Source organism: Protopterus annectens, chromosome 3.part1 (assembly GCF_019279795.1).
Source record: "Protopterus annectens isolate FY-2018-M chromosome 3.part1, PAN1.0, whole genome shotgun sequence".
Taxonomy (NCBI): Eukaryota; Metazoa; Chordata; order Ceratodontiformes; family Protopteridae; genus Protopterus; species Protopterus annectens.
The window spans coordinates 1,412,694,096-1,412,721,405 of record NC_056732.1 but is presented as its reverse complement, the minus strand read 5'-3'; the positions used below and the strand labels follow the sequence as shown (position 1 = coordinate 1,412,721,405).

Sequence of the window (27,310 nt, the reverse complement as noted above, 5' to 3'; positions counted from 1 at the left end):
GATGCAGGGGTATTCGTCCCTTGCAAAAACACTTGTTTTTTTTTTTTTTTTTTTACATGCTCCAAGGTTAATTCTCTGAGCATGTGCAGTCAGTTGTCAATGCTGTGTTGGCAACTTTAGGATGTTAAATTTTGGCCATCGATATTAAGGATGTTCAGTTTAAGAAAGGACATTGATATATGTAGTGCAATATTCCATTTATCTCTTTTTGTAAGTTAAAGTAATGTTTCCCATTGACTTTAGTGGTCTACACTAACTGCCTACATTTTCAGTGACTAGAGATTTTGGTGATTTGCACAGGGTGCTTTTTCATGGAGTTTCTGAGATAAATTTTAATGCTACCTTTTATTCTTTTTTTTAATTGACAGTTCATTGATTTGATGTATGTTAGTAGTTTAGCAATGTAGAATTTGTTAAGTCTCTCACTGTATTTTATGGCCCCTGTGCCTGCTGACCGTCAAGCCACTGCCATTTATCTGTTAGTTCCCAATCAACTGCTTATGGCATGACTATCATTCAGGCAGCCATGAGGGTTTTTTAGAACTTATCCCCTCCCCCAAGTGGCTGATGTAAAAGCTAGCTATTCCTCTCTGTAGATATGTGTTGCTGCCCATACTCCATGAAGGCTGCTATTTAAACATAGTCTGGTGAAGCCTAGAATGTCCCTGGGCCTTAATGCTTCATGCCATAACCTCTCTCTGTCTCCTCAGTAGGTGTCAGTATTGACATGAGGTGACTTCCTGCCAGTAGCATAGCAATGATTGGGCAAAGTGTGCAGGTGCCCTGGGTGCAAGGTGTTGGAGTGCGCAATCCTGAAGTGCCATTCCTACATTCTTTTTTCTGTGTTGGCATTCACAAAGCAACGTGGTAATTCCTGGGGTAAGCTGCAGCTCATTACAGTTTAAAATGTAACAGTTCAGACTTGTGGCAGGAATGGGGCATGCATCTGGGAGGGGCATGTGCCCAGCAAGGAGTGATGAAGAGCTGTGGCAAGGAGGGGTATGTGAGCAGTCTATCAGGGCAGCCTTTTGTTTTTTTTTTTTTGTTTTTTGTGAGGGAGAGTGTGCCTGGGATGGAGCTTGTGCTTCACACTGGAATAAGCACTCTATTAAAGCTGCCTTTTTTACTGTTCATTTTGAGCAAGGGAGTGGGGTGCTAGTTCAGGGACTGGCCCAGGGTGCTGGTTGAACCAGCTACACCTCTGCTTCCTTCCTCCAGGATGTGAGAGCCATCATTGACCACTTATGCCCATTCCCCACACATCTCCTGTGACCCGGATGCTAATTGATCACAGGTTGTCATCCCTGCATGACATGGAGCCAGACATAGGTTAGTTGTGTTTCTGTCATTATTTTTTAATACATTTTTAGCCTCATTTACACACCTTCAGCTACTTGAGTCTGCTCCTATTGTTACGTTGTATCTTTAGTGTCCTCTCCCACCACTGGCACTGCACCACTGGTGAAACTGGAAGGGAAAGGGGTTCAGGGCAGAGCAGTATCATATATGCAGTACTGTGCCCTACTGGATTTTGTAATACAATACCTGGCCAGCACTACTGATGTCACATATGTTGCTAGATATGATGTCAGATAGCTACAGCCCCAGTTGTGAGGTTTAAATGTCAATGACAGTGTACTGTGAAGCTATGGTGTCATCTGTATCCCCACAGAGCTTATGGAATGTAGTGTTAGGGGCAAGGGAGATGTTTGACTTCACCAGACTAATTTTCCATGGCAGCCTTCATGCGGTATGATTCAAAACTCGTATTTATTGGTGAATAAATACACCTCAGAAAAGAAAAGAAAGGAAAATAACAGAAATGAAGTTCTTATACAAATTAGCCTACAGTCAAACATAAATAAATTCTCATTTCAGCCAGGCATTATTACAATGCAGTAAACATCTGCAGTTAGATGCAGTGTTCTTTTCCAAACAGGGTTCAGGCAGAATAGCTAGAAAAATAAATTAGTACATACTGAGATCGCTAGACAGTACAACATCTCTGTTCCCAATTCCAGCAACAGGAAACAATAAAACAGCTTTGCGGTCCAGTTTACTTCTACTGTCAAGGTACAGGTCTCTTCTAAAATGGGGTTTCCTTCTGTCTTCCTTCTGTTCTATGTAACTCCTACTGATCTCCTCCCTGGACCCTTTTCAGGCCCAAATGTCAGGAATCTGTTGTGCACTGGGGCATTGTGTTACACATACTCTTATGTGCAGAAGCTTTTCATTACCTTCAACATCCTTGCTTGTTTCTGGGTTAAACTCCTTAAAGGGGCATGCCACCACTAAACTGTCTGACCTGTCTAGGCTAGATTTAGAAGGACCAGCCACCATTATGCTACACACACATAGAGAGATATATTATATCCATTGCTTATGAATTACTTATGATGTCTTATAATCTATTGACTGATTATGCCTTTGAATATCGGATGTGCTGCACAGTAAGCATTTTTTATGAATTTAATTGCACCACACAGATTTTACTTCTATTTTATTCCTTATCTTTAGTGTGTCCAAAACAATAGCAGCAAAGTTTGGTGCCCAGAGCAACACACACATCTTTGGTACCCCTCATTCTCGATGAGCAGTTAGGTTACAAACTAATAACTCATAGCTACCTTTAAAACAAAACAATCTTGTAATAGTTTACAAACTGTGTCAATTCAGCAACTGCCGTCTTACTGCTGCAATGATAGATTGCAAACTGTTAGCCTTTTTGATCCACCCTACATGTTCGTGCTTAGGGCAGTCCACCACCCTGCCCTACAGATTGTTTTAATTGTTCTCCATAGATTTTTGTACTAAACTTATATATTTTCCCAAATTTGATGTCACAAAATGAAGTGGCATTGGGAATACAAATATTTTCTACATTCCTGTCAAAAAGCATACAACCCACCTCCATTAATAAAGCAGCAAACCCCTATAATTCGTATCAATAAAACCAATGAGCCATATTGTAATGCATGTGCTTTAAACCTAAAGTAAACTTGTGAGTCTGTAAATATGCATCTTTACTTGTAAAACTTGTATCGGCTATATAATTCTTGTCATGCTATGTATGACATGTATTACATGGCTGATACAATACTTGTTATGTCATGTATGTAATCCCTTTTCAGTGGTGTTTCTGCAATGCCTGTATATGCTCACTCTTTATATACATCTCAGTCTGTATATGCAGGTCTTACCTGTCTGTAGAGCTTTCCTTACCAGGCCTTTATGAACCCAGTAGTCCTATCCTGGTTAACAGACTATAATTAATAAAAAACTACATGCATACATCAATACATAGATAAATACATAACTACACAAATATGTAATTGCTAAAAGGAAAAGTCAAGATACAACATGAAAAAAAATGAATGTGTGGGTAGCGCTGGAGCTTAAAGCCGCTGGTTAAGCTTCAGAGATGACATGTAGTGACATGCAGGAAGGTGTATCACAGCTTTCTTCACAGTATGGAACCTAGGAGTCAGTGGAATGTGTGGGGTATGTTATCATATACAATACAGAAAGTTATCACTGCTGAATGTAACATGAATAAAAGGAGAAATTGAAACAATATGTAAAACACACAAAAGAACAGCTTCTGATGGCTGAAAAATGTCAGTCACTATATCTAATCTTCCAGTATTTTAAATCATTTGTTTGTTATTTATTACCTGGCTATAGCTGACTATGTACATATCCCTATGTGTTGAGTATTTGCAGAACCGAGCTAAAAAGGCCTTTTTTTCATTTTTTCATTTTTAATGGTCTTTTTAAGCCACTTTTTCATATTTCATTTATTTTTAGATGTTTCAGTTATCCTTTTTGTAGGTGCTTCTTGCTATGACTTGGTCTTGCTTTTTTCTATCCAAACACTGATGAATGCCTCTAACAAGATGCATTCCAAGCTAGTCTTGGACCCACCTGCTAAGTGGAAAAGATCAGACATACAATAAATGCATGTCTTCATTTGCATAGCTTGAATATTTTTTTATATTTTTCTTGCAGCCTGGGTATGGTTGTCATTATAACTGAGTATGCACAATAAATTGCATTGCTTTCCCTGTAAGCCACAAGAATTTTGCAATTTAATCAACTGTTATTCTGTGATAATAAAAGTTCAGCCATTGGTGCTAACACGAAAATAAAAGGACAGGAGTCAGTGTTCTTAAATGCTGTGCCTTCTTGTCAGGCTTCACAGTGGTTGGTCTTCTAATGTGAACTTTCACCTCTTGCATTAATAAGGGTAGTTTGAATATTAAATTACATCCACGTTTGTGACATTTCAAGATAGCAATATTCAGAGATGCCACTGCCTCGCCTTATCCTGGCTTTATGGAAAACATATATGCCCAGGAAAGTCACATACAGTCAGTAATACTTGTGTTCTAGAAACGACAAGCTGGCTTCTAGCAGAGTAAAACACATTCTGAAAATGGGAGAGCAGGCTGGCATGAAATACTGTCATAGTGAAGGATTACTGTTGAAGAATGATGAATTAAGATGATTAAAGATTAGGAAATGGTGAAGGTTGAGCCTGTCTTCCAGAATGTAATCTACACAATGAATCATATCACTTTCTAATGGCCGCATAATGGCATAATGTAACCACAGATTTTATTTTTTGTTTGTAGCAAAATATGACAACCCAGCCTTTGACATCTTCTCTTTTGGGATTTGTGCATTAGAGGTAAGTACTGTCAGCTGTAAGAAGCAGCATCGTTTTTTGAACAGCTTGTTTTCAGTCTTGGTTTCCAAATTATAATAATGATACAACAACGGGGAAAAGCATATACTCTAGTGATTAAGGTAATGTGCATTCCAGCCTCATGGGTAACAGTCTTTCATTTCCCACTGTTTTTATAACAAAGTCAGTTAAATATTCAGGGCTCCCTGGTCACACATGTTAAACTATACGTTTGCCTTGCGTGATCATTATAACAGAATAAATTAATGTGCAAGGTATCAAATGTAGAAAACCATGAATGAATGGATGTACTGAAACAGTTTGGTTGAAAACATGAAATTGGAAAGTAAAAGATATACATTGATACTCTGGTTACCAGAGAATTCTTTTATTATACAAACTGCGTCATTCAAATTGTGTCAAGCAAGACCTTAACAGAAGTGAACCAAATGTCTTTGATGATGAAGAAATTAATTTGTTTATTAGTCCTACATAATTTTACTTACTATGCAAATGGTGTAAAACATATTAATGACAGATCTCATACCTGGTGCTCTGTAGTCACCTACCTTCCATGGTTTCCAATCCTAGCATATAAAAGAAACTACCAACTGCATCTCTCATTTACCTTTTACTCTGATATGTATCCTATAGCTTTACAATGCTGTCACTAGGTTTTCTTTATATTTATGTATTTTCATTTCAGTTGGTTAACCAAGTTTGTTGTTGCTAGATCAGCTGTACTTGTACATGCTGATATCATGAACCTGATTCTCTATGTGTTGTAACAATAAACTTCAGCACCACCCTTACTTTTGTATAGATTGCATATCATTAATACCACACCAAACTTCATACAGTTGTTGTTCGAAAGGAAACTTTCTTCTAAGTAGGAATTGTCACACTGTTTCATTGATTCCCATTTTATCAAAAATCTGTGTTAGTGTGAGGTTGGAAGTTGAAAGTGTATGTCGCTGAAAGACTTGCCTGTAACCTTCTGTATGCATAAGTATTTGAGCAGCCAACATTTGTCTATGCAAGTGCAAGATTAGGGTAAGTAAGCTTCTGTGTTTGAGTAAGAGATGTTGTGTCAAAAGCATGTGTGGAGATCTTGAGGAATGAACCTTGTATGTGTGTGAAAGAGAAATGTATGTGGGCGTGGTTGGGTGGGTGTTGGTGGCTGGAAATGTGTGTGTGTGTGTGTGTGTGTGTGTGTGTGTGTGTGTGTGTTGTCTTTGCAGGAGATTTGCAGATAGCAAGAACAAGGAAGTTTCTCCTTTCCTCTGCAGGTATAAAATCGCAGAGTTAATGCATATTAAACTTAAATCTACTACACTAGCAGCTGATGGGATACCTGCTGAATACCTTCAGTTGGCTGCCAATGAACTTGCCTTCCCTATATCCATGCTTCTAAAGAGATTTATCTCAGAAACCTCAATACCACCCATCTGGAAGACCTTCTATATTATCCCCCTCTATAAAGGCGGTACCTCCACCGACCTCACCAACTGTCGCCCAATAGCCATCCTGCCTCCACTAGCTAAAATACTTGAGAAATGTATACACCACCAACTTATGCCATACCTACTTAACAACCAATTTCTCTCTCCTACCCAACATGGATTTCGGCCTTCTCATAGCACAGCCACCACCCTACTCTCTTTCACAAATCTCATCAGCTAAAATAAACACACAGGCAATCTAACATCTGCCATATTCTTGGACCTGTTAAAGGCCCATATGGTCAACCATCTTAAGCTAGTACAAGCCCTTACTGACCTTGCCTTAGTAACCAAGCATTAGCCTGGTTTCAGAACTATTTACAAAGAAGACAGCAAGCAGTTTGGTGGGACAACAACCTATCCACACTGCTACCCATCACCACAGGAGTTCCACAGGGTTCCATTTTAGGTCCCTTCCTATTGTATATTTTCACCCATAACCTCCATAGCATCTATCAAGATGCAACAGTTATACAATATGCTGATGATTCAACACTTGTCTGTTCATGAGCCTCAGAAACTCCTCTCTATAACCCAAAAAGCCTTCCATACCACAAAAAACTGGTTTCTTAAAAAAAAACTATTACTAAATTCCAAAAAAAACAAACTCTTGCGATTTACACCTAACAAATCTACCACAATACCCAGAACATTTAATATTGTGTCTGGGGATGGGACTGTCATCTCCCCTGACACTCACACTAAATTGCTAGGAGTGACCATTGATAATAACCTCAAATTTGATCAGCATATAAATTAATGCATTAAAAATATCCACAAAAAATGGGCAGTCTATATAAAAATAAACCATTTCTAACACAACCTGCTAGGATAACAATTACTCAAACTCACCTCCTTTCCATACTGTTTTATGCCTCACCCATTCTCACCAACTCACCCAAAACCAAAATTGCCAAACTCAACACCTGTTACAATCAAAGTGCAAAATTTGCTACCGGTGCCCCCTACCAAGCCCACCACTGCCATTCTGTAAAACAACATGGCTGGCTTGAATTCCCTAATCTCCTAAACTGTCATCAACTTTCCTTTGCCCACAATCTCCTACTACTCCCAGACAAAACTCCAGCTCTGGCCAATCTACTAGAACTACAAGCTGAAACTAGACAACTTTGCTCTAGCAAAAAAATTAATCAAGGTCACCAAGACCAACAACACATCAGGAGAGTCCCTCTTCCCTAGCTACATAGGCAAAATTTGGAACACCTTACCTACTGCTATTACCTCAGCAAGCTCAAAGATTACGTTTAAAAGGCTCGTGAAAGAACATCTAAATCACACATGGATATGCACATGTTCCCCACCTGGCTGACCAACCCCCCCCCCCTCCCCAACACTCTCTCGCCCTCTGACTTCAGCTTCATCACCAAAAGAATGCAACTTCTCTATCTTCCTTCCAGTTCCACCTATAATTCTACCTCCTTAGTCAATATCCATATGTCACTTCTAGGACACTGTTATCTATAGGTTTAGTGGCTCATAGGTGACTACTAGGCTAGCTGCCCTTGTGGGTTTCTTAAACTTTACTTTTTTTTTTTACACCTGTACGCGTACTTTATACTTATGCTACTTACGCCTCCTGCTATTCTTACTTAACCTGTTATCCAGTTTCCCATCTCTGTCTCTTTTTCTGCTACTATACTCCCTACTATGTCTAATCTTTGCTCTCTCTGTTGCTATAATCCCTATTGTGGCTAACTTGCTCACAACTCAACTGTATAAAGCAGAAAATGCAACCCCTACTAACAATGCTCATCATTATGTAATGCCTCAACCTAAAACTGTAAAAGATGTGCTCAGTCTATGTAAATATGTTAAATCTTAAGCTTCAGTCCTATTTTACTAGTCAATGTTAAGTTTAGTACTATCTATGTAAATTTGCATTAAGCTTGAATGTTATGTTACTAGTCAATGTTAAGTTTGGTACTGTCTATGTAAATTTGAATGCTTCTGTATACACCTTATATTTTGCTTAAAATTTAACTGTGGAGCTTTTCTCTTCAGGCCTCCGCTGAAAATGGACATGCATCCAGTCGGACTTTCCCGGTCAATAAATGTAAAATAAAAATAAATAAATAAATTAAGTTGTGAGGGGTGCAGCTCCTTACTATGTGGGGAGGGTGCAGAGGGTGTGCCCCCTGCAAACCTTCTTATTTTGTTAATTTTCCTCCAGTAGTTAATGAAGGGTATATAGTCAATGAATAGTGTTAGATTATGCCTGGTCCCACAAAAGTTTGTTTCATGAAACTGATTATATGCATTGTTCCCCTTAAGTTGATCAAAGGTGCATACTGCCAACAGCTTTTCTGCCTGCCCAATTTTTCAACATGAAAGCTGCCAACAGTGGTGCAAGATCACTAGAATATCAGGGTTGGGGAATTTGCCCTTTCTCTAGTATTGTGTAATCTCTGACTTGGTTTATATAATTAGTGAGGAGGTGAGGGGTGCAGGGACCCCTGCAAAAACATTGTTCCTAGCATGTTCCAAGATTGTGTCACAAAGCATGCACTGTGTGGGAGGTTGACTTGTTTCTCTTGATCTTCTTGGTTCAACATTTTGCCATTTTAGATCATTTAGGTGGATGCATCTGTATATATAAGTATGTGTGTATATATATATATATATATATATATATATATATATATATTATATGGCTTCCTGACAAGTGGTCAAAACCTCAATTTGTCAGCCAGAAAAAAGCCAGTACAGCTGACCAAAAATCAATGTATGGCATATACCAGCTTTTTTTTTGGGAGAGATCGCAGTACACTGGGTATCAGGAATTTGCCCTTTCCTTACAATCTCAGAGTTGATATACATAATTAGCAGGTTTGCCTTTTTGTGTGTTTTTACCAGTTGTGTTTGATCACTTGCCATACAATATTTCAACTTTTCAGTATATGTGTATCTTCTTCTTCTTCTCTTTCGGCTGTTCCCGTTAGGGGTCGCCACAACAGATCATCTGTTTCTATTTCTTCCTGTCCTCTGCATATTGCTCTGTTACACCAACCACCTGCATGTCCTTTCTCACCACATCCATAAACCTTATCTTAGGCCTTCCTCTTTTCATCTTACCTGGCAGCTCCATCCTTAGCATCCTTTTCCTAATATACCCAGCATCCCTCCTCAGCACATGTCCAAACCAATGCAATCTTGCCTCACTGACTTTGTATCCAAACCGTCCTACCTGAGCTGACCCTCTAATATACTGATCCCTAATCCTGTCCATCCTTGTCACACCCAGTGCAAATCTTAACATCTTTAACTCTGCCACTTCCAGCTCTGACTCCTGCCTTTTTGTCAATGCCACTGTCTCCAACCCATATAACATAGCTGGTCTCACTACCCTCTTGTAGACCTTCCCTTTCACTCTTACTGGTACTCGTCTGTCACAAATCACTCCTGACATTCTTCTCCACCCATTCCACCCTGCCTGTACTCTCTTCTTCACCTCTCTTCCACAATCACCGGTACTCTGAACTGTTGATCTCAAGTGCTTAAACTCATCCACCTTCGCCAACTCTACTCCCTGCATCCTTACCATTCCTCTATCCTCCCTCTCATTCACACACACATATTCTGTCTTAGACCTGCTGACCTTCATTCCTCTCCTCTCTAGAGCATATCTCCACCTCTCCAGGGTCTCCTCAACCTGGTCCCTACTCTCACTACAGATCACAATGTCATCTGCAAACATCATAGTCCATGGGGCCTCCAGTCTGATCTCATCTGTCAACCTGTCCATCACCATAGCAAATAAGAAAGGGATCAGAGCTGATCCTTGATGTAATCCCACCTCCACCTTAAACGCATCTGTCACTCCCACCGCGGACCTCACCGCTGTCACACTACCCTTGTACATATCCTGTACCACTCTTACATACTTCTCTGCCACTCCTGACTTCCTCATACAATACCACAACTCCTCTCTAGACACCCTATCATATGCTTTCTCCAAGTCCACAAAGACACAATGCATCTCCTTATGACCTTCTCTATATTTCTCCATCAACACTCTCAGAGCAAACATCGCATCTGTAGTGCTCTTTCCCAGCATTAAACCATACTGCTTATCACTAATCATCACGTCCCTTCTTAACCTAGCTTCCACTACTCTTTCCCATAACTTCAAGCTGTGACTGATCAGTTTTATCCCTCTGTAGTTACTACAGCTCTGCACATCACACTTATTCTTAAAAATAGGTACAAAAACACCTTTTCTCCACTCCTCAGGCATCCTCTGACTTTCCAAGATTTCATTGAACAATCTGGTTAAAAACTCCACTGCCATTTCTCCTAAGCACCTCCATGCTTCCACTAGTATATCATCTGGACCAACAGCCTTTCCATTGTTCATCCTCTTCATAGCTGTCCGTACTTCCTCCTTGCTAATCTGTTTCACTTCCTGATTCACTATCCCCACATCATCCAACCTTCTCTCTCTCATTTTCTTCATTCATCAGCCCCTCAAAGTACTTTTTCCATCTGCTCAACACACTCTCCTCAGTTGTGAGTACATTTTCACACTATCCTTTATCACCCTTCCCTGCTGCACATCTTTCCCAGCTCAGTCTCTCTGTCTAGCCACCACTTCATCCAACTCACATAAACATTTTTCTTTCTCATCCATCTCACACCCAACTTGCGGAGCATATGCACTAACAACATTCATCATTACAAATCCAACTTCATAAATATCACTCTGTCTGACACTCTTTTCACCTCCAAAATACTCTTGGCATACTGCTCCTTCAGGATAACCCCTACCCCATTTCTCCTCCCAGTCACACCATGATAGAACATTTTGAACCACACACACACACACACACACACACACACACACACACACACACACACACACACACACACACACACAAGGGATTACTGGTGCAAATCAAAATACACACACAAGGGAGTACTGGTGTAAATCAAAATTTGGATGGTCAACCTGTGTATTGTCAACCCAGATTGGTCAACATATGCAACTTTCCTCAGAGATTGTGCAATCTCAAAATAAGCAAATAAGCAGGGAGTGTGGAGGTTGCCCCTGTAAAAAGATTTTTTCTTTCTTTGCATATTCCAAGGATTAGCCCCACAGCATACGCTGTAGTGGGTTGACATCTTTTTGTCAACATTAAATGTCAGTGTAAAGCACATAAACATTTCTGTGGCTTTACTATCAGTAGTAGATCCATATATGTGTGTGGTGTGTGTGTTTTTGTGGGTACAATAATGTTCATTGATTCACCTTCTGTCATATCACAGATCTTGTCAAATGTTTTTAGTGAAACACATTTCAGTGAGCACTACCACTTCACATTTCAGTGAGTACTACTACTAACACTTCACATTTCAGTGAGTACTACCACAGCAATTTCACATTTCAGTGAGTACTACCACTACCACTTCACATTTCAGTGAGTACTACCACTACCACTTCACATTTCAGTGAGTACTACCACTACCACTTCACATTTCAGTGAGTACTACCACTACCACTTCACATTTCAGTGAGTAGTACCACTACCACTTCACATTTCAGTGAGTACTACCACAGCAATTTCACATTTCAGTGAGTACTACCACTACCACTTCACATTTCAGTGAGTACTACCACTACCACTTCACATTTCAGTGAGTACTACCACTACCACTTCACATTTCAGTGAGTACTACCACTACCACTTCACATTTCAGTGAGTACTACCACTACCACTTCACATTTCAGTGAGTAGTACCACTACCACTTCACATTTCAGTGAGTACTACCACAGCAATTTCACATTTCAGTGAGTAGTACCACTACCACTTCACATTTCAGTGAGTACTACCACTACCACTTCACATTTCAGTGAGTACTACCACTACCACTTCACATTTCAGTGAGTACTACCACTACCACTTCACATTTCAGTGAGTACTACCACTACCACTTCACATTTCAGTGAGTACTACCACTACCACTTGAGGAATTGCATAAGAAAGGTAGAACTTGAACCTCTAGAGGGCCTATGGTAATGCTTGATAGGGTGATTTGCTGGATTTGCTTCTTCAAAGCATTTTTGATTATGTGGGATCTGAGAATTTGTGCAGTCAAAGAACAAGCACACACACATATAAGTGCATTTTTCCTGTTTACTTACTGTTCTATACCAATGCCTGTCTTCTCTGTGATTACACACCTCTGTATAATCCTGTGAATAAAGTAAATCTTGTATTTTTTGAAACTGTATTTGCTGCAGATATTTTATTAGTAAATGCTTCATGTCTGTAACCTTTCTCCCTGGCCCTCAACTGCAGATGTGCTTTCCTTTGTGGACAAAGTAACAGGGAGTTTCAAACATGCCAAATGTCTAAGTATTTAAAATCCAATAGTAAATAAATAAATAAGTTTTTAAGGAATTGCACATCTCCTTATGTTGCTCTGCCTCTTTCCCAGTTTAAATAATGTCCCATTTAAGCATTATCATTCCTTACAGAGAGTGCTGTGTATTCAAAATACAGGAAGGAAATTCGCAGAAGTGATCAAATTAAGGTCTGAGGTTTCCATAAGAGTGCAAATAAGAATTCCTGCACCCCAGTCAACATTTGTCTAAAACCACTGCAATAACTTAACGTTATCTGGTACTCCTTTTAGTTAGTGTTGTGCTGTTCCTTTGACATAACATGATTATTTTGCACTTGTCATCACATAAAGAAAAGACAGTAATGTTTGGCTTCATCCTCCTGTGAGGCACAGAAATAAGGTTACATTTCCTCCTGTGAGTATTATTGGTAGCCAAGTGAATAAGTATGATAAGACTCACTGAGCATGTGCAGTGATGGTCAGCCCACTGGTACAGACATTACCTTTGTTTGTGCAGCCAGTGACCTCATTTATGAAGCAGCACAGATGTGTGGATGTGGCCAGCAGTATGTACTGAGCTTCCAATGAACTAATCCATTCTGTTTTAAGTACTGACCATTGCACCCCACCCCACCCCCACCCCCACAATGGATACCGGAGGTGTGGAATGCATCTTCACAGTATTTACAGGGAAGCAGGTTAGTTAAGCAGGATGCACACCGAACTCCTTGCAAGCTTCCTGAGCCATGTCATTACACAGCTACCAGAGTATACTTGGAGGAAAATGGAGTGTCAGATCTGCAAAGTCGAAACAATTGCACATGTGCTTGCCTTTCCCTTATGTCTTATCCCCAAGACACATATAACCATATATCACAATGTCTCAACCTCTAAGACCTTAAGACTAACTACCACACAACCCAATATGTTGGTCATCACTCACTCTGTTGTATGGCAGTCATGGTCAGTTGCCTTTCAGGGTCAAGAATCCATCAGATTACATATGCACTCAGGACTTTGAACCACAAGTACCGGTATGACTCTGTCATAGTCCATGTGGGTGTTAATGACCTGGGATGTACCTCCCTAGACAATATGAAGAGAGACATGATAGAGCTTTCAGATTATGTGTCCCAGGCAGCATACCTGTCAACTGACCAGATTTTCACAGAATGTCCAGATTTTTGCCTCAAATTTTTGGTCTGTTCCTTATAAAATTTTGGTTTTCTGGCAAATCACTGGAATGATCTGAGGATTGAAGTCAGGAAATAATGACACATATTTGAGTTTCAAACTTCAAATCTTTTAAGAAAATTTATGTTAACATAAACTCTGTTACTCTAGCAACTTTCTAAGTTTATAAGATCAATATTTAAAATTTGTCCCTATTTTTGGGCCTTGGTCCCCCTCATTTTGTCAGACTTTCTCCAGATTTCTTGCACTAAGAGGTTGAGAGGTATGCCAGGCAAGTAATAGCCAAGCACTGAGCAGCATTCTACTTTCTCCAAGGATGATATCACAATATAAACATAAGATGATTGACTTCAACAATTAGCTTAGTACTGGTGTCATTCTAAGGATATCCAGTATTTATCAGCTTGGGAGGACATAATCGACAGATCATGCCTTTTAAGTAGGTATCATCTGCACCAGTCCTCAGTAAGCTTTTGGATATTGGACAAAACATTATCCACCTCTATAGTGCTTTTTTGGGGCAATTCCAATCTGATAAACCTTCCAACATAGTAAATTCTAAGCCAGCTAAATTAAATGTGTTCCTGCTAAGTGCTAGGAGTCTCAACAAGAAGCTCCACTCACTGGAAGTGCTCCTAACCCTGGAGAGTGTTGACATCTATGCAAGTTAGTGAGACATGGTCTAGAGCATTGGAAGGCACCCCAGCAGTACAAGGCTGTAATGTCTTCCATACATTTGGACCAGCTACTGCACAAGAAGGGACAAGAGGTGGAGGTGTATCAATCTACGTAAAAAGTAAGCACATCTCAAGATTGGTCAAACAATATAACATGCTTGAGCTATTTTGTGTTCAACTAACCTTAGGTTAAGTCCAAAACCATAGCTTTGCTAGCTATAGGTACCTTTCTATGAACCAGGATAACCATACCATGTACTTAAATGTACTGGAGTCACTTAAAATTCAGCCCAACACCATATTCATGGTTGATTTCAACTTGCCTGCCATAAACTAGGATACATACACAAGCACTAACTCACAAACTCAAAGATTCCTGGATTTTGTCAATGTAAATACCTTGGAACAGTGAGTCTGCACACCTATTGGGAGTGCAAATATCCTGGGTCTGGTACTCACAAATGAGGGAACATTGCTCCACCCCTTGTCTAATGTCCTTACTGGTCAAATCAGATCACAGAGTTGTCACCCTTGAAATAAGCACACCCAAGAACATTTCCAAGGCTAACGAACTCCTATTAAGTGAAGACAGAGGTACATTCCAAGCCCCCCAAACTTAGACAACATGGTGGCCTATGCAGAAGTGTTTACAGAAACCCTGTACAAACATGTAAATAACTGCATAGAAACAGCAGCACCAAAGTAAAATAAACTTAGGGCAAACTCCACCAAACACATGCCTACTTGGTGGACCCCCAGTATAAATAGGCTGTACAACAAATAAAAAAATAAATTTCTCTCCAAAAATAGGAGGGGCTATGCCCAAAAGACAAAAAAAAATATCTCATCAGTCTCAACAAGCAATTCAGGGGACTGATCAAGTCCATTAAAGTCAACTTCAAGGCAAAAACAGGCTCCCAGGCTAAAGACAACCTTAAGGCATTTTCAGTTATGTACACAACCTTAAAGGGAACACCCAAAGGTGTGCTGAACTAATAGCAAATGTAACGTCCAATACCAAAACAGGGAATAGAGCCTATTTGCCGGCCAATAAATTTAGCTCCAGTTTCACCCCATTATCTCCAAATCACCTCAAGGAAATACCCTCTACCATTTTTCCCCCAACTTATCATTAAAGAACAGGTACTCACTACATTCTCCAAAGCTAAAAACACTGCATCAGTGGGTCCTGACAGTATACCAGGATGCATCCTAAAAAGCTTTAAACATGACCTGTCAGGCCCACAAGAATCTCTGTTCAACCACAGCCTTCAGACAGGCTTCATCCCTAGGGAATGGAGGACTGTGATGGTCATCCCTCTATACAAAGACAGACCATTAACAGACCCAAGGAACTACAGACCCATAAGTCTGACTAGTCTTATATGTAAGGCCATGGAAAGAATTATCATGGACCTGATAAACAAAACATAGGAAATCTTCAAACAGTGGATCCATCCCTGTTTACTTTTATCAAGGGCATGTCACTCCTACTACACTTGGTGGACTAGAGCCATGGACAAGGGAAAAATGGTATATTCTGACTGCCTTCACCTGGCAAAGGCATTTGACACAATACCTCACTCGGGTATTATAGACAAACTCACAAATTTAGGCATAAATCCCTATGCCACCTGATGGATAGCCAAATAACTCACAGATAGGGCACATGAAGTTAGGGTGGGGGAATCTACCACCACAAAGAGGCCTATCACTAGAGGTGTCCCACAGGGCTCGGTATTGGGATATCTTCTGTTTGTAACATACTTCTCTGAAGTCAAGGTAAATGTTGAAGACCTTTGGTTGACCATATTTGCTGATGGCAGCAATCTGGGTGCAATCACTGAATCCCTAAAATATGTAGATATCCTCCAAGAGGCTTTGATACAGACAAATAACTGGTGCCAGAACCATGGCCTAAAACTCAATGTAAAAAATTGCATAATTATACCTTCTGGGAAGACAACCACCCCTGCAAATTACAAGATTGATAACACTCTCATTGGAGTAGACTCAGTGGCAAGGGACTTGGGAACTCAAGTCAACAGTAACCTGAATTTTGATCACTATGTGTCCATGGTAGTGTGAACATCCTTCTGTGTGGTGCAACTTATAAGTAAGTGCATGGCATCCAGATCTAAGGAGATCATAAGCTCACTATACTCAGCCCTCATTAGACCAATAATCAAGTACAATGCACCCTTCAGTGTGTACCTGACCAGGCATTTACAACAGTTGGAGTGGCCACTAAAATAAAACAGGGTGTAAATAACATGTCCTCTGAAGACCACCCATACCTCTCAACTTCTTAGAGCAAGACGTCTGGGCAAAGCCTAAAATATTGTGGGTCAAAGGCTCAAAAATACAGAGATTTTTAATACTGCTCTTATAAACTTAGGGCATTGATAGAATAACCAGATTTGTATTGTCATGCATTTTCTGAAGGATATGAAGTCTGACACTCAAATGTATGTCATTATTTAGTGACTTCAATCCTTAGTGGTTTTCCAGAAAACCACACATTTTATGAGAAACAGACCAAAAATATGAGGCAAAAATCTGGACATTCTGTAATAATCTGGACAGTTGAGAGGTCTGGGACTACCTCAAAGCCCTGTCCCTGTAATCAGTCTCCTACAGACTACTAAGGGGCGATCTATGCCTAACCTGCAAGGCATTCTCCAATCCAGCCCTGATTGGTATTATACACATTTGCAAAACAAGCAGCACTTTAATTACATGACTGAAGGATTTAAACCTTGTCTGTAACATAAACAGAAAATGTTGGAGAAACAGGTATGTGTCTCAGAGATTACCCCTTCTTTGGAACAGACTTCCATTCATGTGAAACATAGTTCTTCCTTAAGTCTATTTAAATGCAGTTCGGACAAATGGATGAGAAATTGCACCCCTGGCTTGTCACCTGTGGCCCTTATGGACATAGGCAGTTTGTAGATGCCCTAAGGCACAGGCATATACCAAAACCATTTTAGCCCATGAGCATTTATAATTGGCAAATTGAGGCTTGAATGGCTAGACTTAAAAAGAATGTAGAGCCATTAGCCTAGTAACTTCTTATGATCCTATTTTTCTGACGTGAAGTAGTGCTGCTCTCTTTGCACAATAGCAGTGAAGGAGGAATCCTTCTGTTTATACTCTCTTTCTAGGTGCAACTGGATATTTAAACACATGTTTAAACATTGTATTTAACATTAGTAACTTAATAACTCCTGCTGAAGGGTTCATGCCAGCTCAAAAGCTCAAGTAATTGGAAAACATATGATGGTCCAATATAAGGTGTTGCATCATGTCTGTATTCCAGTCTTTTTGTGTTTTCTGTGAATCAGCCTAAGTGTAATTGATAAGTGTCAGCAGTTAAATATTAAATGATACCAGGTAGTTTTGAGGAGGAAAAGATGCTGAATGTTTGAAAATGTGGGCACTATAAACAAATATATGTTCTTTTTTTCTCTTGTAATGATATAATGGAATAAAAATTCTTATTTAAATCAAGTTTTTGAAATAAAATAAGCTTTATTTTAATCCACAAGTCCAGGATACATTCACTCAACAATTGATATATATATATATATATATATATATATATATATATATATATATCGTTGTGTGGTTGTGAATGACAGCTTTGCAAGTTCCACTGTAGTGTAAACACAAAAGTCTGCAGTGAAATTCAAAAGCTGCATTCTTTCTTGCAGTCAAAGCCCTGCATATCACCGTGCAGAGAGTGATTTGCCTGCAATGTTTTGTGAACATAACCCACTGCAGTCATTGTATCAAGGGAGCTTCCACTATGACTCCCTTCATGAATACAAGTGGTCAGGAATTCAACTCAGTGAAAAAATGTAATGTGTTTTCTGCAGCCCTCAGATTTATAATTACCAGCTCTATGGTTGCACCAACTTGAAGAAGAAGATCTGTGAAAACAAACAAATCATTGCTGGTGCACATGTAGGAAATGCAATAATCACTGGGCAGTTCAAAACTGATGAGTTGAACACAGCCAGTTACAATTTCATCCTACAGGGGATGTTCTTGGGGAAAAGAGGATTTTACCCTCTGGTGTCACGTCATCAGAGCTAAGTGGCCTAGTGGGCTAATGCACTATTCATAATGAAGTCCATTTGCAAAACTGTCTGTTGCGTAGACTGCTACCTTAATGTGTGATGTTTTGTTAAAAACATTGACCTGTGATAAAACAGAACTGAGTTATAAAATCTGATAAACAGAAAATATCTCATAGAATAAAAAAAGTAATTAACCTGTATTCAGTTATAACTTAAGTAACAAGTTCTTAGCCTTCCATAGAGGAATAAAGTCATAATTAAGGCTTAGACAACCCACTTCAGTTAGAGGCTTATGCCCCAAAAGAGCCAGGAAGGAGAGGATGAGAAGGAGCAGCAAACATCACATTAATCCTGGGGAAAGTATTGGTGGTTTGGTGGCTGCTTCCCCATATTCAACCAGAGGTTTGTAGATAAACCATCCATAACCAAAGACATGGGCTTGGCCTACCAAGCTGGTAGTGCAGCCTTCATTGACATGTGGTTAGGAACACTCACATATAGGGAGAGGACATAGTAGGCCCTTGTAGTGATGCAGGCATCCACATCAGCCAGCAAGGGGTGGGGTTAAGCATAAACTGAAATCAACCTGATGGCTGCCTGAATGTTGACCTCTATGATCAGCTCTGACTCTACAGGGAAAAATGGGATGAATTTTTTCACAGTGGTGAAATGAAAAGTATATCAAAAAGTGTTAGCAAACAGGTGCAGTCTGAAAACTGTAAAATGTTTATGTTAAAGAAATCAGATGTATAATTAAAAATGCTAGAATACTTAAGCAATCCATTAGAAAATAATAACCTGAAGTAAATGTTATTCCCGTATAAGAACATTTATTGCTCAGTGAATATGTAAAATTTTATTCTAAAAAGATTTGATGTATAAATATATATGGTGTAATAGGGGAGCAAGAATAAGATGTCTGCCTATATCACTAATGACTCCAACTGGTTCAGCAGCCCTCATTCTGAAGGGCCAGCTGGAAAAGGAATGGGGGTATGTGAATGACTACAGCTAGCTTACCATTACTGATGAAAAGAAGAGACTCACCACACACGCATGCACGTGCGCACACACACACACACACACACACACACACACACACACACACACACACACACACACACACACATTCCCACAATAACCCCCAAGGATACCAGGAGAAATCAGTGACATCTACTGAAACCCACTTTTTGAAGTTTACTATGGATGTACAACTTGACAGAGTAAACTGTTGGGATGTTTCTATTGTCAAGGACAGAACATGCAAAAAATTTGAGTCTACATTGTACAGAAAACCCAACCATTTAAACTCCCTGCTACATTTTAATAGCTGACAACCCCTCCACCAAAAAAGTCATTAGTGAAGGGGCAATGTGTGAGGTTGGCCCATATGGTAACCAACAATACTGCTTTCCAGGTGGAATGTGATAAACTACCAGAGTTATTTGGAAAAAGAGGGTATCCTAATTTGTTTCTGAACATCATTTTTAGAGAAGTGGAGAGAAAAAGACAGCAGGGACATTTTTCCCCTTTGTTAGCAACTGTAAATAGTGGCCCATGTGTAACTAGGGTCTGTGACTCGATTGCAACTGACAGCCAGAGCCATTTTCTGGAAGCATTAGTGTTACCATATAACCTGCACTCTGACAATATTCAAACAATTGTTCACAATGCAGATATATTTTGGAAGCATCTTGCCTTTTCCTTGAGGAATCAAGCTTAAGCAGAAGTATTACTGTGACAGCAAAAGGATTATATATGTTGCTAAGTGCTAAATGTGTGAATGTTTTTATATTGGAAAAACTAAAAGGGCAATGAGAAATACAATTTATCAACATCAATATGATATTCACAGAAGGGATGAAAGGAATGCCCTGTACAAGCATATTAAAAAACATCCCTCTCATTCTTTCAAGTACATTGCCATTGACCATGTTGATTTAGGACCCAGGAGTGAACTATCTGATGAATTCCTTGAATATAAGGAACTCAGGTGGCAAATGAAATGTAATGCTACTGTTTTCCCAGGACTAAACAGCATGGTCTTTGTTAGCAGTGTGCTGAATTTAAAAGCAATGTTTGTTATATAAGTTTCGTTCCACTGTTAATATTCAGTTTGAAACTGCTTTAATCAAGGGGTCGATTTTTAAATACGCGTTTTTGCCATTTTGCTTTTTAGTTATGTGTCATATGTTTTTAAAGATGCAGTTGTTGTGAATTTGTTATTAAATGAAGAGTGTTTCTTTTAATTTATTCACTAACTCACTACTTGTTCTGGTCACGTGTTTGTTAAATGTTACAAAGCTGGGTATTCCAGACGATGTTATTCTGATGAAGTCCACTGTACATGGACAAAAGCACAAAATTTATTAAAAGTGATGGGCATCAGTTTCCTGTTCTCCTTTCTTTTTTTGTTTTATCAGTATATATATATATATATATATATATATATATATATATATATATATATATATATATGTAGTTTTTTTTTTTTGTTGCCATATCTTTGTATCTGTAAATGTTTTGTTCATTTCATATGTGATCCTATTCACCTGGGCTGGGCTTGCAAATGTTCCACTGACATCTGTGCACTACACCGGTAAACAAATATAAATTAAGTAACTAATTAATTAATAATAAATTTGTTAAATATTCTTATAGGTCATGGCATTCTGTACCAATAAAACACCAATCACATATCAGCATAAATTCTGAAAACAGACTGCTACTGCAGTTCATAAACATCTCCTCACTGATGTGGCTATACTCAGCAAGAGATCTAAGGTTGTTTTCTACAATTATGTTTTAAAATGTACAGCAGGTTTAGGTGTCATACTGTTATGATTCATGGGATTTTCTGCCATAATCTCTCTGTATATAATTAAGCACTACCCAGTACAGCCAGAAGAGTTACAATGTAATAAATAGTCATTGTAGCAGTAATAAATAAGTAGCTTGGCTAAGTATTCCAGAAGTTACTGTTTCCCTTCCAGTAAAACAGTTACTGGAATTTGGTTATGTCTACTGACATCTATAATATCTTGTTAAGCAACTCTAGTCCACCAGTCAGAATAAGAAGATAGCACAAAGACCCCAGTACCGACAAGTAACTGTCACTCTGAAAAACTATAGCAGTTTGGTCCCTGGCTTTAAAAAGCTGCAATAACTCACAGCAACAAAAACTCATCAAAGATTTTTGTTGGTTGTAACATTTCATTTCTAATTTCTTAACTTGCTAACAGATGTGAGATAAATTCATCAAATTTTGACTCCATACCCATAAGCTAGCCCAGCTCTTCTTGGGTCGGGTGCATAAAATATCCCTTCAGAATTTTGCACTCAAGCTGAATTGCAGTGATAAGAAAGTATGTACTCTTGTGGTTAATAAAACAGTCAAGGAAGAGTTAAAGGGTCAAGTTCTGCCCGGGTCTAAGTGTTACATTGTAGCTTGGACTGTCCCTGGGATAACAATGTTATCTGGCTTTTCTAGTGACAGATTGTGTACTTTCGCCACCTTTTGGCTACTGTTGGTCATGACATGAATGCATCCTGCTACCACAGGTTATAGAATACCTAGCCGCTGGTCTGCCTGGATACACACATATTTGTAGATCTGACTAACACACTAAAGTATAGACTGCTTCCTATGACTAATTTTAAAGTCTGAGGTTTCTATGATTAATTTTTTTGTGAGTCTGCCTTGAAGTTCAAAACCTTGTTCATCTTTATGTCATGTGTATTAGGCAGGGCAATGCATTGACAGATGTTTTGATCTGTCTCAGAAGATGCAGTGACACTGCTAAGCTCAGGCTTCACTGTCCCTCTTGTGGCAAAAAAGCAGCTCTGTATTTTATTATCTACTGAGTTCCCTCTCATTGCTTCTTATTCTGTGAAAAGGAAAGCACTTGCCTGTATTCCCCACTTAGTAAATTCCTCCCATCTTTTTGTAGAAATACTCTCGTTCTTTCAATCCTCATTACAGGTTGCTTTCCTAAAAATTATAGTCTTGTACACACAGAATTATACAACAACATCAGAAAGACGTACCACATTCATTTTTCTTCTTTGATAATCAGAATACTGTGGGTTCTATTCCCACAAAATGTAATTGGATTCATTGTCTATCACTTTTCCCACCATACAAGACTTAGGCTCACACTCTTTTCAACTTCTTTATAAGTGTCAGGCTTTATCTCTCCTCAGATTTATAGCTCTTAATTCAAGAACTACTAAACATTATCCATTTTCTATTGGAGTATCAAAATGGCAATGTACTATAATTCTACAACCATACTGTGTGCATGACAACAAAACTATTAATAATTATATACATGGAAACATGTCATGAACAAGTGTGTAAAACTGTATTACTCTTATGAATTGATGGCAGTATACATGGAAATAAAACAAAATAAGATGTCCAAAACGAGTAGTGGTCACATCATAAGCTCCACACATAAAATGATACAAAGATATACGTCCACAATGTTTATTAAAAGTTAAGCGCTTTCTTCCCCTATAATACGGGGACTTCATCAGAACTAAATTCCCCTCACAAGTCAACCCTCTTTATACACAAATAAATACTTGAATAATTGATTAATTAAAATTAGGTGAAACACCCTAACATTGTTGAATTTCTACAATAAGTATTATGTTAAACGCATTGTACGTTAAATCATTAAAATACATTTAAAATGCAAGTGCTTTTTTCTTTAAAACGAGCACCAAAGACAAATAATCATTTAATTCTGGTTCTGCTAAAGCATTTAATTTAACAATCCAATAAAATTCTTTCAAATCCACATTTTGAATTTAGATTTGGAATCTTAGAAGTGATTAAACATAACCCAAGAGGTGGTTGGTGGGAGCTTGATGTGGATTTGAGAGAATTTTATTGGATTGTTAAATTAAATGCTTTAGCAGAACCAGGATTAAATGATTATTTGTCTTTGGTGCCTGTTTTAAAGAAAAAAGCACTTGCATTTTAAATGTATTTTAAATGTATTTTAATGATTTAACGTACAATGTATTTAACATAATACTTATTGTAGAAATTCAACAATGTTAGGGTGTTTCACCTAATTTTAATTAATCAATTATTCAATTATTTATTTATGTATAAAGAGGGTTGACTTGTGAGGGGAATTTAGTTCTGATGAAGTCCCCGTATTATAGGGGAAGAAAGCGTTTAACTTTTAATAAACATTGTGGACGTATATCTTTGTATCGTTTTATGTGTGGAGCTTATGGTGTGACCGCTACTCGTTTTGGACATCTTATTTTGTTTTATTTAGTTACATTTGGATGCCCAACAAATGTTTTTTTGGATCAGTATACGTGGAAATGTCATGAATGTGTTATGTAAAGCTGTATTACTACTATAAATTATAAACAATGTACATTACATGAAATACACAGTCTATGCAACTCTATATGACAATACATTTGCCATGTACTTCTTTCCACTATGTATAAACTTCATTACTATAACATGTAACCTAGGTCAGTCACAATAATTTCAAAACTATCTATGTAATAGCATATGAGATGCAAACTCACTCTTGTACAATTGTTTCAAAATTATCCATATAATAGACATCTAATTGTTATCTCTGTAACAAATTGTGCAATTGCACCTGGATCATGCCCAAAAAAAGGTCCAAGGACCAATTCATTTACATGGCCAATAATGGAAAAATAAAAATAAAAATAAATGAAAAATGTTGACACTACAGACAGTGCAGTATAAGAGGGGTCCTGCATTCTTGAGTGTGATGTCCTTCTGATGAGATATTAAGGTGAAATCCCATCTGCCTGAGATGGTGTCAACTCAGGACAATATAAAAGATTCCACTGCACTTATCAAAAGAGTAGGGGCTGCTGTAGTGTTACACACTGATTAATATACATGACTTCATTCATATTAACACACTTGCTTTAACAAACATGCACAGTGAACCCATACTTATTCATTTCAGTTCTCTCCCAAGTTTTCCCTCACCATCGTTTTGCCACGGCTTTTTTTTCAACCATTTCTTCATTCTCTCTTCAACATATTGTACAGCAGTTTATCACACTTTACCAGGGATTCAGAAAGAGCTACCACCAGTGGTAAGTGTTGAGAGGGATATTCTTCTGCTGGCAGTAGCCTTTTCCAATTCTTAAACAGCCCCACTGCTGTGATTCTATGTTGTCTATAGAACCACCACAGTGAGCTGTCTCTGTGGCCTATCACAATGCCATGGCCCCCCATTCATGTGAAGCAGAGTTCCTCTTTAACCCAATTCAAGTGCAACTTGGACAATTAGATGGGCAACAGGAAATTCATCCCTGGTTTGGCACTTATGTCTCTAATGGACACAGGCAACCTGTAAATTGTTCATCTCCCAGGCCCCTACTTGTAAATGTTTCATCTCCCAAACCCCTACTTACATTTATCAAGGGTATCAGAACTTGTCAGAGATTTGAGATGCATGGCTAAGCTTAAAAAGGCCTGTGTGGTCATTAGCCTAGTAAACGCCTATGAACCTATAAAGAGGCATTCTGGAAGGAGCGGCATATGACAATTAGCCATTTGCTCTCTTCCAGAAAAGCCAGCATTGAGGGATTTACACAGATGAGTGATTTGGCTGTATAAATGAACACAGTCAGCTGTGCAGATAAATATCACCAAAAGGCCATGTTCACCCATTACTTTCAGTGGGAAAGACCATATGTCAGGTAAGTGTCAGAGACTATAGTGAAGAGGTAATTGGGGATGGTGTGAGTGTGCCTGCATATGTGTGTGTGTGGCAGCATGTGTACATGTCTGAAAAGGTATGAGTGGTCTCCAATGAATTTGTGTGCACATGTGTTTGTGCATGTGTCCATCTGTCTGTCTGTGTCTGTGTGTGGGTGTATGTCTGCCTGGAAGATCAGAATAGGGGGTTGGTTGGGGGGTAAGCACTATATAATTGTGTGTGTGTGTGTGTGTGTGTGTGTGTGTGTGTGTGTGTGTGTGTGTGTGTGTGTGTGTGTTTGTATGAGTGAAAGGATGAGTGCACCTGTCAATGCAATCAGGTAAGGAGGATGTTTGATCTGTGGTGAGAATGTGTGTGTGTGTGTGTGTGTGTGTGTGTGTGTGTGTGTGTGTGTGTGTGTGTGTGTGTGTGTGTGTGTGTGTGTGTGTGTGTGTGTGTGTGTGTGTCTGTGTGAATGGATGAGTGCACCTGTGAATGCAATCAGGTAAGCAGGATGTTGGATCTGTGGTCAAAGTGTGTGTGTGTGTGTGTGTGTGTGTGTGTGTGTGTGTGTGTGTGTGTGTGTGTGTGTGTGTGTGTGTGTGTGTGTGTGTGTGTTGGGGGAAGCTGCTATACCTCTGAAGTCCTCTAGACTAACAAACACAGCCTATAATAGAGGGATGGCACTACACACCAGGAACTTCTAAATATTACTCAAGTCATGTAAAAAGTTAATAAAACAAGTTATGCAGCATAAAGCATTTTTTTGATTAATAAAAAGTATGAAAGAGAGCACTAGACATCAGGGACACTCTCTAGGTATTAGTCTAAGTCACATAAAATTAGTAGAACAAAGGGTTTTGCGTCACAAAGCATATTCTGAACAATAATAAATATGAAACTCTAATGTCTTGCATTATTGACTGTCTGACTGTCTATAATTGTCCAGGATTTGCAAAGGACAGGACAGTTATAAGAGGTGAAATCAGGGATGTTCTATAAAATCAGAGACAAGTGAGAGGTATGCGGGTATATTTTATTTGTGTGTGTGTGTGTGTGTGTGTGTGTGTGTGTGTGTGTGTGTGTGTGTGTGTGTGTGTGTGTGTGTGTGTGTGTGTCTGTGTGTCTATACCAAACCAATGAACTGCAACAATTGATTTTTGCAGCAGGGTAGAGATTAGCTCTACCAGTAACACAGTGACTCAGAGAGATGCAAATTAGCCCATAACGAGGCTTTTCCTCATTGCAATTAATGCGGCTCTGAATCAGTTTTTCACAGTGACAACAGCTGACCCTTTTAGTCACAGTAGTTTAAGCTTGCTGCAGGATTCTTTCTTTATCGCAGCCTTTTTCTTCCACAAACACCACATTGTCAGGACTAATGTTTTATCCCATCAATCTAGTTCAGATTTCTTACCCTCTCCATAGCCCATGTATAATGTCATATCTGTATTAATTTCTTCAAAACAATTAAACAAACCTTTCTTTATATGAACTGCAAAAGATCTCACTTTTTACAATCCAGAAGACAATGTAGAGATGTTTCCCCCACTTAAATTATACAACCATACCTCTCAATCTGTCAGCACAAGAAATCTATTCAAAGCCAAATATGGTGGGTGAACAAGGCCCCAAAATACAGACAAATTTTAAATATTGTTCTCATAAATTTAAAAAAGTTGCTGTAATAAATCAGATTTTGCAGTAATATGTATTTTCTGAATGACAGTATTTAGTGATTTCAATCCTCAATGATTTACCAGAACACCACAAATTTTATGAGGAACTGACAAAAAATAAGAGGCAAAAATCTGGACATTCTGCAAAATTCTGGTCAGTTGAGAGGTATGTGTATAACCTTTTTTCTTGCAATATGTATTTCATGTTACCCCTACAGGCAGTTTATCTGATGCTATTTTTCACAAGAAATTAACAATCCTGAGATGTTTCCTCCACTTTACAAAACGTGTGCAGTCTTTATTATTGCATTTTGTATTTCATGTTACATTTTGCTGGCAGTTTATCAAATATTGTTCTCCACAAGAAATCTCTGTACTCATGAAATCTCTCAAATCTTTC

The 27,310-nt window shown here is 38.7% G+C and overlaps 1 protein-coding gene across 2 annotated transcripts in view; it reads left to right on the top strand.

Moving 5' to 3' along the window:
• NRBP2 (nuclear receptor binding protein 2) overlaps positions 1 to 27,310 on the top strand; it is a 1,106,111-nt gene that overhangs the window by 780,573 nt on the left and 298,228 nt on the right. For both annotated transcript variants that reach the window (XM_044067493.1, XM_044067492.1), the window contains exon 9: positions 4,635 to 4,690. In XM_044067493.1, the coding sequence (XP_043923428.1) occupies positions 4,635 to 4,690 (56 nt within the window). The remainder of the gene's footprint in view (positions 1 to 4,634; positions 4,691 to 27,310) is intronic.